The sequence below is a fragment of the Ceratotherium simum genome, chromosome 20, assembly GCF_057802395.1.
Source record: "Ceratotherium simum simum isolate JZ-2026a chromosome 20, ASM5780239v1, whole genome shotgun sequence".
Classification (NCBI taxonomy): domain Eukaryota; kingdom Metazoa; phylum Chordata; class Mammalia; order Perissodactyla; family Rhinocerotidae; genus Ceratotherium; species Ceratotherium simum.
Genome location: NC_141919.1, coordinates 14526376 through 14541652, shown reverse-complemented (window position 1 = coordinate 14541652; position 15277 = coordinate 14526376). Strand labels below are relative to the sequence as shown.

The window sequence follows — 15277 nt, the reverse complement described above, 5'->3', positions numbered from 1 at the left end:
TTATCTCCTTTAATCCTCACAATAATTCTACAAGGTAGGGACTCTTTATCCCCACTTTGCCAATGAGGAAATGGAGACACAAGAAGGTTAAACAACTTGACCAACTAACATGTGGCTAACGAGTGATGGAGCCAAATTTTGAACTCAGGCAGCTGAGCTGCAGAGGCCAACCCTTAACTCACTGTGACCACAGGGACAAAGAGGGATTCCTCTGGAGCAGTCTCAGGTGGGGGGGGGGGGGTGGAGTTGGCTGACGTGCTTCTAACCCCTTCTTCCGCAAGTCTAGTTTTGCCTATTTTAGATTCATCAACTTTTAAATTGACTTGCTACTAAAAGCGATTTGAAAACCGCCATATGGAAGCTTAGAAGACCTAAGCTCTGTCCCTAGGAAACCAGTGACCAAAGATAAAATTCAGCTTTGAAAGCCAGTGCAGAGCAGAGCATTGGAAAAGCCCCAGGCTGGTGACGCAACGCACAGATGTAGGTGGGTCAGAAGAGAGGGTCCAACATGCACCTGCAGCAGGAGCAAGGGCTCTTTCATATTTGGACTTGAGAAAGCACAGAGGAACTGCGAGTCCCTGCAGACCCTCTCTTGAGAGCCAAGAGGGGTCTCTTGGGGGACAAAAAGTGAGGATGGAGAAAAGAAAGGAGCAGGACTTTGCCTCCCGCCACCTGCAGACAGATGAGGTTTCTAATCCATTAGTGAGGAAAGGTTAGTGACGAAGCCGTTCCGCGTCCACATTGTCCATATCATAATGAATCACGTGTGTCCTCATATTAGTTACTAAATACTCCTGGTTTTGTGTATCCAGTGCCCCATTTTGATTAATTTTGTCCACTTCTTATATTATTTCCAAAGCCATGGGTTAAAAGATTCGGCTATCAGGCCGGCCCGGTGGCGTGGCGTAGCGGTTAAGTGCGCACACTCTGCTGCTGGTGGCTCCGGTTCGGATCCTGGGCGTGCACCAACGCACCGCTTGCCAAGCCATGCTGAGGCGGCATCCCACATAAAGAGGAGGAAGATGGGCACAGATGTTAGCTCAGGGCCAGTCTTCCTCAGCAAAAAGAGGAGGATTGTCGTGGATGTTAGCTCAGGGCTGATCTTCCTCACAAAAAAATAAATTAAAAAAAAAAAAAAAAAAAGATTTGGCTATCAACCAAGAGATCTGACTGATTACCCAGTGAGAATTTTAGTACCTGGAGACAAACTAACTTTTTCTTTTTTTTTTTTTTTTTTGGTGAGGAAGACCTGCCCTGAGCTAACATCTGCCAATCCCCCTCTTTTTTGCTGAGGAAGACTGGCCCTGGGCTAACATCCGTGCCCATCTTCCTCCACTTTATACGGGACACCGCCACAGCATGGCTTGACAAGCAGTGCGTCGGTGCACGCCCGGGATCCGAACCGGTGAACCCCTGGCCGCCACAGCAGAGCACGTGCACTTAACCGCTTGTGCCACCGGGCCAGCCCCAACAAACTAACTTTGATGAAAGCATCAGATCACCAGTTACTAAACACTGGGCACCAAACAGGTATTTAGACAGCAACTAAACTTTAGTTATTACCAGGTAGCAGTCCTCAAAGAAAACAGGACCCAAAGGAGGACTTGCCCTCATTTGGGTGAAAAACATATGATCTTTCTCTCTATGAATTCAGCCTAGAAGAGAAATGGTAATGGGGCTCTTTTTAAAGGCCCTATGTGGGATGAAGGGGGTCAAGAGGTACAAACTTCCAGTTATAAAATAAATAAGTCATGGGATGTAATGTACAGTGTGGTGGCTATAGTTAATAATACTGTATTGTGTATTTGACAGTTCTAAGAGAGTAGATCTTAACAGTCCTCATCACTAGAAAAAAAATTTGTAATTATATGTGGTGATGGATGTTAGCTAAATTCATTGTGATACTCATTTTGCAATATATACAAATAGTGAATCATTATGTTGTACACCTGAAACTAATATCATGTTATATGTCAATTATACCTCAGTTTAAACAAAAAAGGCTGTTTAACTCACTGCTAATTCTATTTAGGTGATTTTTTTTGTAACATAGCATCAAGACTAACAACTAAAAATCTGAATTAAAGCACTGAAAGCTAAAAATAAATAAAAAAATAAAGACCCAACATGCAAAATATCCCCAACATTTCTTAAAACTCAAACTCTAGGATCTCATCTCTTGGGCCAATTTCTTTAAGCCACTCATCTGTTCCCATCTTCCACCGCATGTTCTGAGAGCCAGCCAGTTAGGATGTGGTGAAACGTTCCGGGGTCGAGGAGGTGCTTACCTGACTGCACAGCTCCAGGTTCTCGGAGTACACAGCGATCTGTCGTCTTGGCTGCTGCTCCTCCGACAAGTAGCTGGCCAGGAGGATGAGGACATCAAAACTGAACTTGTCTGTAAATGCTTTCAAATCACTGGAGATATTGCTGTGAAACGTACAGTTCTGAAACAACAATAGGCAATTTGATATTAATGTCAAACTGCTCAGCTTTGGGGAATTGTGTCACAAATTTGTCTTCTCTTATGATGTGTTATGACAGACATTTATTATTAGATTTAGGTGAAATAAACATTTTGCTTTGAGAAAGTTTGGAAACTTTCATGCTATGGCTTAAAATATACTTTGCTTGTTTGTTTTCCTAAACCAAGGAAGGAAGGAGTCTTTGCCATCATTATTAACAATAGTTTAGATAAGGAACAAATACCTTAACATTTTTTTCCTAAAATGTTTATTCAAACACTGAATTTGTAAAACATACTTTTCCTCTTATTGTTCATGGAATGTAGGAATGTGTGCTATTATCACATCCTATCACGAGAAAAATTGTTCTTTTCTCTAATTGTTTTCTGATGATTACTATTAACTCCAAACAGAATTCCTAAGGCTGAATCTAGCTGAGTTTACTGAATGCTTCCTATTCCAGTGTAGAAGTCTGGGAGATTTGTGTAAGGGCAGTGATGTCAGCTCTGCTTGCTCTAAGTGGACCTAAGGAGGAATGAATAATTGTGGAAAGGGGACCCACTACCACAGAGTACCCAGACCTGTGGCTCACATCAGCTGTGGGAATGTGCTGGTCTTTTCGAGTTTTATTAACTGCAATGTGGACCACTTTGTCAGCATGGCTGTTTCCCCTTCTTAAAGAAATAAGTGAAGACTGTATGTTTGCCCCTAGCATAATGCCTGGCATATACTAGTTGCTCAAGAAATGTCTGTTGAATGAACTGGAGAGACATATACACAAAACCAACCTGTACTACATAATCCTCTATCTTAGCATATATATATCATAGCATCTATATATGATCTTCATATATCATCAATCCATTGACAGTCTATTGCACTACTCAGTGAAAATCACCATGATGTGCACTCAAGAGATACAAAGAATTCTACTAACTTTTTTTTCTGATTACAAAAGTCATCAGAATTATGCGTGCCACTGGTAAAATATTAAAGCAATACAGAAATGTATACCAAGGAAAGTGGAAGTGCCATGTACCCCCTCAGATAACCACTGTGAGGAGCTAAATAGTGCAGTGCATATAGGTGCAGGTTTTTCCCATGTACAGATTAACATTTGTATGTGGTAGTTCTTTGAAACTTGTGGATTTGACATTTGTGTCTTAGACTATTTACCAGTCACTTAAAAGATCCACAACACATGCACTCTGCAATTCTGCTGAGTTGAATCTCAAGGTCTATGAGGCCCCAGAGAGGGCACATGAAGCACTTGGCAGATGTGCAGGCACAGCCCATCACCAGTCCACACCTCAAAGAGCGTTTGTCATCTACTCCTGTGGCAGCCACTCTCGTTAGACACTTCATGAGGCCACTTTCACTTTTTGGTTACACGGAATTGCACATGGGAATTCACAAAGGTCCCAGGATATATTGCTGATGAATACCAAGAATCTATTTTACTGACTTGGTAACGAAATTTATGATGTTCAAATACAAGAGCTTTTGGAAACGTGTTCCAAAAAGCATACTGTCAGCTTTCATACTTTTTATTTATTGCCCAGGTGTCATAATAACAATTTTTAAATACATATTTTTTTAAAAAATAATTTTCCCACCATAGAAGCTGATATTTAGAACGAGCTTTTTAAAAATCAGACCTCATATTATACACAACGTGCATTCAGTAGACAAAATTATTTCAAATCATGATTGGTGTATCCATCAAAACCTCACTGCTCAGCTTTTTGCCATTACGAATCACAAAAGAAGACTGGTCCCGTAGGAAAATAAGAATGGACAGCAATTACCTACATCTTATCTCCAGTGACTGAAGGCTTTAGTACAAGAAACCCTACAATTTTCCTTTCAAAATATTTTTTCCATTCTGTACATAAAACTTCCCAAATATGTTTCTAAACCCTTGAAAGAAGACACAGCATTTCTAAAAGATTTTCACATATAACAATTATCAGGACACTCCAGGCTGGGTTGCTCCAACAAGAGAAGGCAGGTCTTACTGGTATCTGAGCAAAAGATGAGGATTCAGTAGACTCGGCATTATTCAAAGCCATACTTGTGGAACATTTGCTATTCAAAAATGTTGGCTGAGCTCCAATCTGTTTGGATTCTTCTGTGTTAAAATCACGGCAATAGGATCATGCTGGACTCAAGTCGGAGGCATTGGAAACACCAGGCATCTTGTTAGAAATGCTGAGTCTCAGGCCACACCCCAGACCTACTGAAGCAGCATCTGCATTTTCCACAAATTCTGGGTGATTCAAATGCACATGGAAATCTGAAATGCACTGCTCCAGGGAGGCATTTGTTAATTGATATATTTTCCTACAAACCAGTCCTTTGGATTCTCTCAATGCTGTCACCAGACTTACCGACTCACCCTCGGCTCCTTGTTCCTCACACTAGCCTTACCATAAAAACCACCCTGAGGTGCATATTTCTGGGCTGCTCTGCTAGAGTTCTCATTGGGTCCAAGAATCTGTATTTTCTTTTTCTTTTTTTTTTTTTTGTGAGGAAGATCGGCCCTGAGCTAACATCTGTTGCCAATCCTCCTCTTTTTGCTGAGGAAGACTGGCCCTGGGCTAACATCCATGCCCATCTTCCTCCACTTTATATGGGATGCCTGCCACAGCCTGGCCTGACAAGCGGTGCGTCTGTACGCACCCGGGATCTGAACCAGCGGACCCCGGGCCACTGCAGCGGAGTGCTCGCACTTAACCGCTTGTGCCACCAGGCCACCCCGAGAATCTGTATTTTCATTATGTACCTCAAGTGATTCTTAGGATCAAGCTCCGTTGCGTAACACTCTCCCAGTTTTCTTCTGGGTGACCCCAAATTCCATAGGATCAAATGAAGTATTCATAAAACAAAGTCTTACGTGAATCACTTTGGCATGTTAGTGAAACAAAATGCTTACATCTTATAGTGACCCCAAAACAGAGATCGTCAACAACTATGTCCTATTTGCCCTAATAAAATTGTTCAAACCAGATTCCATCTTATTGGCTTTAGGAGTTTCATGTTTAAAACAGAATCAGACAAGGCAATGAGTAAGAATCTTCAGGAATCCGGGAGGCAGAGTCTGTTTGTTCTGCTTTTATGCCGGTGCTGTTTGCATAGGAGATAATTTATTATTGTCTTCTAGCTAGGCAGGGAGCCATGTGCCGTGACTGCTCTTATGTTGCTGACAAGCTAGGCTGGTCCTGAATAAACAGCACTTCATCATCAACACAACCCAACTGTAGATACAGGTTGGCACTTTATTCCCCCCATCTGCCTTCTACCTGATAAATTACTGTTTTAGTTACATGTATACAAATACTATTTGTTAGTCTGCTCAAATGTCTTCAAGATGTTTCCCCCACCTTCAGTTAAAATTATACACATATACATATATATATCTATATCTCCCGCTCAATTTGCCAAAGGTTTACAAAATAAAGGGATCCTACTTCAATTCACCACCCTCACCCCCATCATACAAGCCTCCACATTTGAAATATGACCTTAGTCTGAGAACGCTGCATGGAATTTAGGGAGTTACTTCACTAATCATCATAACTGGAAATTGACTGGCAAAAACCCAGACTATTCCCATCAGTTAGGAAGAATGGGAATTGCTCCTTGACACAGCCTTTTGTCACTCATGGTACCAAAGATTCAATCATTAAACATTTTTAGAGGTCACGAGTTCCTTTTGCTGGAGTAATTCCTAGTTTTGGAATGAGTAGGAAGGCCTAGAAATAGGGGGAGAAAAAGCCTTTGTTATGTCCTGGCCAAAAGCTAAGGTGTAAATCTCAAGGGCGCTAAAAAGAGGCTGAGGATCATGATGACAAAGGGCAGAAAACAGAAATGATATGACTCCACTTGAACTAATGTAAGAACGAGGTAGTGACAGGGATGGTGTCTTATAGATTTACTACATTTGTGGTTGAAAGTGCGTGGACAAATGCAGCAGAAAATTCCATTCTCTCACAAAATCCTATTTTAGTTCTTACTCCATTGCTCTGAAAAATTTAGTCTTTATGCTATATGCTGATAGCTTCAGGCCATCACATGAAATAAAAGTGATCTAAATAATGTCTTGTAAACATTTGAATACTTAAATGTGGATACTCCTTGAGAGAGGAAAACCCATTCTTCTTACATTGCTCACATATTCTTATCTTCTATTGTCTTCTGAATTGCTCCTGTCAGGTTTCCGCCCCCATTGGTCCACTGAAACTGCTCTTCTCAAAAGTACCAATCACTTCCAGGTTGCCAAATCCAAAACTCACTTCCCTCTTCTTACTCTATTCAGCCTCTCTGAAGAATTCCAGGACGTTGACCCTCCCTCCTTCTTGAAACACGTAATTCCTTCACTTTCCTGACATTACACTCTGCTGGTTTTTCTCCCAACTCACTGGCTACTCCTCAGTCACCTTTGCTGGTTCCTCTTCCTTACTCTACCTCTAAATGTTCATTGCCTCAGACTTTGTTTCCAAACCCCTTTCTCTTCTTTATGTACACATTCTCCTTGGTGATCTCATCCAGTCACATGGCTTTCAAACAATCTACTTGCCAGAGACAACCAAATCCACATCCATCTGAACTCTAACCTTGTCTATCCAATGATATTTCCACGTAAATGTCTAATAAGCATCTCAGATACAATACAACCTACCTCTCCACCAGTTTCCTCCACATCATTAAATGGCTCCACCATCCACTCAGTTACTCAAGCCATCATTCCATCTAGGAATTATTCTTGATTCCTTTCTTTCCTCATTCCTCACAAAATCTATCAGCAAATCCTATTAACTTTACCTCTGAAACATATCTCAAGTCCAAACACTTCTGTGTCTCCTCTCCATCTCTACTGCTGTCTAGGCCACCGTCACCATCATCTCTTGCCTGAACTTTGGTGACAGCCTCCCAACTGGTCTTCCTGCAGCGCTCTTATCTCCCTATGATCCGTTCTCCACACAGTACCAAGAGAGAGCTTCTAAAAATGTGTATAGAAGCATGACACTCTTATGCTTAAAACCCACTCAAAAGTTTCTCAATGCAATTATTATTTCCTGTTGTTGTTCTTTTCAACTGGGAGGAGAAAGGTTTCAAGTCCTAGAGATTATATATTGATGAAATATAATATAGCAACAGAAAATTAGTAGATATAGCAACAGAAAAATAGTTGGAGAACATAAAAGACCATTTCAGTTCAATTGAAATGCAAATGGTGAATAAATATCTGAACTCATTGATAATCAAAGAAATCCTTTAATAATAAAATATTCCATCCTCTCTTTTCCTATTATTGGTAAATATTTCAAAATGGGCATTCTCCAGGGCCGGCTCCGTGGCTTAGCGGTTAAGTGCGCGCGCTCTGATGCTGGCGGCCTGGGTTCGGATCCCGGGAGCGCCCCGAGGCACCACTTCTCCGTCCAACGTGAGGCCGAGTCCCACATACAGCAACTAGAAGGATGTGAACCTATGACATACAACTGTCTGCTGGGGCTTTGGGGGGAAAAAAACTGAATAAATAAAATCTTTAAAAAAAAAAAAAAAAAAAACAAAATGGGCATTCTCATACATTGTTAGAAACATATTCTAAAGAAAAAGTCAGATATGCACACAAAGGTTTCTGGACAAAGCTATTCACTGGATTATTACTTTAATAACTAAAACTTGGAAACAATCTAAATGTCCAACAATAGAGAAATGGTTAAATAAATTATGGGACAGTTACACAAAAGAATATTATGCTGCTATTAAAAATAATGCTATCAGGGCCGGCCCCACAGCTTAGCGGTTAAGTGCACGTGCTCCGCTACTGGCGGCCCGGGTTTGGATCCCAGGCGTGCACTGACGCACCGCTTCTCTGGCCACGCTGAGGCCGCATCCCACATACAGCAACTAGAAGGATGTGCAACTATGACATACGACTATCTACTGGGGCTTTAGGGGAAAAATAAAAAAAATAAAAAATTAAAAAAAAAATAATGCCATCAAAGAATACTAATGACACAGGAAAACGGTTATGACATAGTGTTAAGTAGAAAATAATTTCTATAATCATGTAGAAATAGAATGGGGGCTGGCCAGGTGGTATAGAGGTTAAGTTCACGTGCTTCGCTTCAGCGGCCCGGGTTCGCAGGTTTGGATCTCAAGTGCGGACCTATACCACTAGTCAAGCCATGCTGTGGCAGCATCCCACGTACAAAAAAAAACTAGAGGAAGATGGGCACAGATGTTAGCTCAGGGCCACTCTTCCTCACCAAAAAAAAACAATAATAATAATAATAAATAAATAAATAAAAATAGAATGTCATTTCTATATGTATTCAAATAATATATACTGAAATCTAACGGACAATGGACATTTAGATGCTCTGATATTAAAGTTGTTATAATTTAGCCAAGTTGCTAATCTAAAATCTGATTGTGTCTCCATTATTATAGGGTGCTCCCTCCAAGGTTTCTAGTAAAGGCTTTGGAGTCAGCTGGACATGAGGTTAACCCTGGCTCTGCCATTCACTAGCTGGGTGACCTGAGTGAGTTACCTCACCTCTCTGAGCCTTGGTTTATCTCATCTGTAAACTCCCACCTCTCAGGGCTGATGAGAATTAAGAACACATTTCAGGGGACGGCCCCGTGGCTTAGCTGTTAAGTGCTCGTGCTCCGCTCCTGGCGGCCCGGGTTTGGATCCTGGGCGCGCAACGATGTACCGCTTGTCTGGCCATGCTGAGGCGGCGTCCCACATACAGCAACTAGAAGGATGTGCAACTATGACATACAACTATCTATTGGGGCTTTGGGGAGAAAAAGGGAAAAAAAGGAGGAGGATTGGCAATAGACATTAGCTCAGGGCCGGTCTTCCTCAGCAAAAGGAGGAGGATTGGCATGGATGTTAGCTCAGGGCTGATCTTCCTCACACACACACACACACACACACACACACACACACACAAAGAACATATATCCAAAAGCTGCCTAGTTATTACAGTATTGTTGACGATTCCCTATGCTGTAGGTCACATACCCATGACATTTATTTTATGACAGAAAGTTTGTATCTTTTATCCGCTTCACCTATTTCGTCCTTCCCTCTGGCAACCACCAATTTGTTCTCAGTTTCTGTTAACAGATGGTAACTCGTCTTATCAGGGTGATCATTTTGTAATGTAAATAAGTGTCGAATCACTATTGTGCACCAGAAACTAATACAATATTGTATGTCAACTATACTTCAATGAAAAAAAAAAAGCTGGTTAACTGCCTGACATAGAGTAGACAACAAACGTTAGGTCTCTTTCCTTTCCTGGTTCTTCAGCTATCAAAAGGTCTCTGAGGATTCATGGGATTACTCTGACTCACAGAAAGCATTTTACCAATTCTTAGTATGGAAACTGGTTATTCACATTACAATTTCTTGCCTTATATCCTTTATAATATAGATGAACTTTCGAATGATAATCACACACAATTTTAAATCATTTGAGTGATCCACATGTAAAATTTCTAGATCTAAGAGAATAGAGGAAGTTACACAAAGTTAAATACAAAAGAAAGTCATTTTAAAAATGATGTAAAATATAAAAATTATGGGTAAGACAGTGTTTATCCCATTAATGGATTCTTTCTTCTTAATTCCAAATTAGACTCAGTGAATGAGCTTCTGTTTGCCGCTACACAAATAACAGCTTTTAAAGAATCAAAAAAAATGTGTAGTGATTTTTCCTTCAGCTAAATCACCATGGATAAAGTCTTTTTCATCATTTCTGCCATTTCACCTCCAAGTGCCATGTGACATTAAGTGGATTTTACTCCTGATGCTAATACTTTCCATTTAGGTTCAACATTCTGGACTATACACATCATCCAAAACAGTTGTCTCTTTTACAAATTATAAATAAAATATATTGAGTAAGGCTTTTATTAAATGAAATAAATTATTTTCTCATGCCATAGACAAACTGTTCCCAGATCCACTATGTTGAATTTTTTTTCTTCTTGCAGGAAACAGAGAAATCAAGCAAGCAGGTATTGTCTGTAGGTAGGATGCTTGTGGATAAAAATCATTACCAAGATTAAAACACAAGCTCGTACAGCTTCATTTTTGAGAATAATGAGCCTTAGAAATGCAGTTTGACAATCTATAACTACCTTGTAAACACAGTGGCCAGCATGGATTGCTGCGTTATGGAAATTTAAGAGTATAGTTCGACACTTATACTTTGCACAGATTTATTTCTAGACTTAGGACTATTTTTTTAATCAAGAAATAAGAAAGATGCTGAGGTATGTACACAAATGTTCTAACTGAAAGCTTGATGATTTATGCTACCAAAATTCTATTATGATGTTTAAAATATTCAGCAATAATAAAGTCTGATAATTTTGACAGGAAAATGATTTATGAGAACACAAAATGCATAAATTAAGAGATTTTATTTATTCTGTTTTTCATACACTTTTTAATTGGTAAGCAAAGATATTTCCCATGTTTTTACCAGATGTCATTTTTTTTAAATGTTATTATTTTCATATTGTTCTTATTTTTATAAGCTAGCCAAGGCATTTTAGTAGTAAAAACTTCACTGAGTCTGTTAAAACTATATTATACATCAAATTTTGAAAATAGAGTCAGAAAGTTCATATTATCATTCTTTATAGATAAAGAGAGCCCTTTTGTGAAAAGACTGTGTGAAAATTAAAACTACTACAATATATAAATGAATATGTAACATATATACATATCAATATAGTTTTCATTTAAACCAATAGTATACTGACTAACATAATCTAATAAAGCACTGCTTTGCATTGAGCACTCTGTTAAATGCTTTGCATCATCTCATTTAAACTTCAAGATGCTCCAGTGAGGTGCGTAACATTGTCTCTGTTTTGCATTGAGAAAATGGAGGCTTTGGGAGGTCAAGTAACTGATGTCACACAGCTCACACGTGTGAAAAATGGGACTCGAGTCCAGGTTAGTCTGATTTCAGAGCCCATTTTTAACCTCTATGTTATCCCTGAATGAGAAAATTCTTTATCACCCAAGATATTACTAATTAATTCAGTTTTTAATGTGATAACAAACAGGATTTTGCTATTCCACGTATTTCTGTTTAGTAATGATTCTCTCTTGTCGCTATACAGAAGCAAGCCACATCTCTGATTTCAACAAGTGCTAAGAATAATGTGCTGCTCAAATTTTTTGATGATATAATATTACCATTCTTTATGATCAATTTCCAGTTTTTCATCTGGTCTGTAAATATAAATGTGGGCTGACCATCAACTATAAGTATGAACTGAAAATTGAAAACTTGTCCAAAGAAACTATCATAACGAAGAATGTTGTGATGTTCTTTTTTTTGCTGAGGAAGATTTGCCCTGAACTAACATCTGTTGCCAATCTTCCTCTTTTTGTATGTGAGCCGCCGCCACAGCATGGCCACCAACCGACGAGTGGTGTAGGTCTGTGCCCAGGAACCGAACCCAGGCCACTGAAGCAGAGCACGCCAAACTTAACCTCTAGGCCACTGGGGCTTGCCCAGAACGTGATATTCTTGTGGCAATATGTACTTTCAAAAGTTGAGTATGCATGTGTACCAGGAAAAAAAAAAAAAAAAAAACAGGAGAACTAGCAGAGTCACTGGTTACCCAGAATTATCCTCAAGTAGTTCTTCTTGCCCTAGTAGCTTAGACACACCAACAATGGAAGAATTCCACTTTAACATTCAGTATGTAAAAATTTCATCATCTAAAAATCATCCCAACATTACTTTTTTTCTGCTCACAAGCCCAGAGAAACCAGGAATCAGGATTGCAGGGGATGGGTGTAAGGAGACAAAAGAGGTAATTTTTTACCCTGAGGCAGTGGACATCTTAATAGGAAGAGCCTATAATATCACCATCACTTGAAGCAAAGTCCTCCTGAAAAGGCACAACTATCAAAGACAAAAATAATGTATCAGTCTGCAGATACTTCAATTTAGGTCATGTCATAAGCATGAGAGGAGAAATCAAGAGTCTTTTAAGCAATCACCCTTGTAATGTCATCATTTGGGTCAAAGAATTCAAGAATAGAGGGAGAGAGCACATGTTTATTGAAAATTGAAAATCACTGTTTTCATGTCATGGGACAAATAGTTACTACCTCCTATAACTATATCATTAATGGAGAGAGAGAGAGAAGGGGAGGGAGATTGGGAGATAGTTCATCTGAAAGCATAGGTTTAAATTCAGAACTTCTTGAAATGAAGTGGGCTGTTTTCAGATCAACTTGAAATTAAGCAAGTTGAAATCCTGCCCCATCCTCACCGTCTCCATCATAAGGAGAATCAACGTTACACCAATGGAGAGTTGCCCTGGAAAAAGATGCTTATGTACTGTACTTCATAGAAGAGTGGTCCTAGGCAGACTCTCAAAACTAGTTAACAGTAGATTGAATACTTGGATGTGGAAAGGTTCACAATCAATTAGAGACAAATAAGTCACCTTCTCATTAACTAGCTCAGCCTAATTTACATTTTCTTTAAGGACAGACCCATAATCATCAAAACTTTTGGAAAAAGTGTGGATTTAAGGACTCTGCGAGAAAAGGACTAGACTGTTGTTCCACTTAAACTTTGATAAAGACATTATGTATGTTTATAAGGATTTCTATATGAGAATGGATAACTCAGGACCCATGCATAATGGAAAATTCACTCATTAGTCATGCTTTATTTTTCAAATGGTAGAACCTGGGCAACACTCCATCTACCAAATAATAATAATAAATTATTTCCATAATTGTGTATAGACATTTAAAAAAAATCCCTATTGGCTTGTTTTGAGCCATGAGCTTGAACACTTACGGCTTTATTTCTTTTCCTTTGTAACAATAAATCATCTGGTTTGCACAGTATTTCAAGAAAGAAAGAGACCTTCTTTCCTCTCTGGGTGCCCCTTTCTGATTTATGGAAACCAGAGTGCTTGCTGTACGTGTACATTACACACACTTCTGATTTTTCTAAGCTGTGTCAATATTAACCTGACCAAATGAAGATCAAACTGTCTCTTTTGTTCCTCATGCTCCTCACATGGGGAGCACAATACGGCTCTTGTCAGAGGTGCTTCATCATTTTGGCTCAAGGAAACTGTCAGTACAGTTTGGGATTCGTTCTTCATGGGCAGATATCCTGATGAGTCTAATGAAGCCTTTCTGCTGACAACTCATTTGCTAAAAATACCCAATCATCACCAAGTTTAAGTGGGGAATATGGTTGTGTCCCCTTTTCTATTGACCCAATGCAAGTAACTTTTTTTTAAAAAAAAAGTCTAAAAAATCTATATATCAAGGCACATACCTCTTGCTACCCATATATGTGTTCTTGCTAGTTTCCATTTGCTCATTGATAAACTTCGTGACATCCTTAAATTGGAATGTAATAGGGTAAACACCAATCTTAGAGCACACATGCAGAGCCAACAGTCTGTGTGTGCCATTTGTTGCAATCTAAGCTAATTACTAGAGACCCCCTCCTGCAAACAGATACACTCTGGGGTTTGTGGTTTTATTTTCATTTGGAGACCTCTGTGTGTGGATAGCTCAAGGAATTCATTTTCAGGTAAGGACACTGTGTTGTCGTTACTCTCTTGGTTGCAAGTCACAGAAACTTAACTCAAACTGGCTTAAGTAAAGAGAAAGAAAGTCAGAAGGATCTGGGGAGTGTTCTCGAAAAAGCAAAGGAAGAACTGGGGGAGAGGCTGGGAGGAGGGCAAGGGTTGCCAGGGATGTGTGGGCCACCCAGCTTCTCCATCCTCTTCTCCTGGCTTCATTCTCCTCTCCTGCGACCAACTAGTGTCGCCCAAGTGGTGGGAAACATGGGCAGCTACAGTCTAGACCTTTCAGTTTTAGTCAAGACTCATTTTCTCTTGGTCTCGAGTTTGAAAACCCTAGAGAAAGAACTCTGGTTGTTCCCACTTGGGTTGGGTGCCTAGCTCTGTGCCAAGCCATTGAGGTGGATTGGAGAGACCACAAAATACAGATATGGCACCTGTTATAACAAGAGTGATGGGTAAGAGTCACTTCCTAGAAGAGGGGAGCTGAGCAGATAAACCGATAGGCGGGCATCCTAGATATCAAGCACAAAGGACTAATACACACACACACACAGACATGCGCAGGCACACACACTCTAACACCCTCCCACACACACATCAGATAATTTCCCAAATCTCTACTTAATTTCCAGCCAACCAAGCCCCAGTCATAGGGAGAGACATGATGCTCGGGAAGATAACTTTAGTGAAGTAATTACTTAACTTTCATTTTCATGGAAGTCTGCACCCCAATTAAGAAGGGTATTATAAAAAGGAGTGACAAAACATCTAGAAAAATGTTAAGCTTATAAAATGAAAATTATGCTTAATCAATCAAAAATATATAGTGCCATCTAATTGATCCAGGAAAAAGAGGCCAAGCCTCCTTAATCTTTATTCTTTCAGGTCAATGTAAGAGATTCTCTTTTTGGCCCCTGAAGTCTTCAGATGCTCAAATTTCCCCCACAACTATCCAACTCCCATTGCTGTTTGCACCATACATCTCAGCCACTGAAATGCTTTAAATACAAATTAGAAATGATCTACAGGCCCTGCCTACAGGGCAGAGAGTATGTGGGCTAACTCTGGTGGAACAGAAGTTGTATCATACGTTATCATTTCATACAACAGTTCTTTATAGAAGGGCTCTAGGCAAGCCAAATATAGGAAAAAAATCTGAATTCACAACAGGTAAAAAGAAGTAACTTCAGAGCAGGGTT

General features: G+C 39.7%; 1 protein-coding gene across 13 annotated transcripts in view; it reads right to left on the bottom strand.

Annotated features, from left to right (window-relative positions):
- Positions 1-15277, bottom strand: part of PRUNE2 (prune homolog 2 with BCH domain) — a 346173-nt gene that overhangs the window by 77862 nt on the left and 253034 nt on the right. For all 13 annotated transcript variants that reach the window (XM_087444459.1, XM_087444456.1, XM_087444458.1 and 10 more), the window contains one exon: positions 2289-2447. In XM_087444459.1, coding sequence (XP_087300585.1) covers positions 2289-2447 — 159 coding nt within the window. The remainder of the gene's footprint in view (positions 1-2288; positions 2448-15277) is intronic.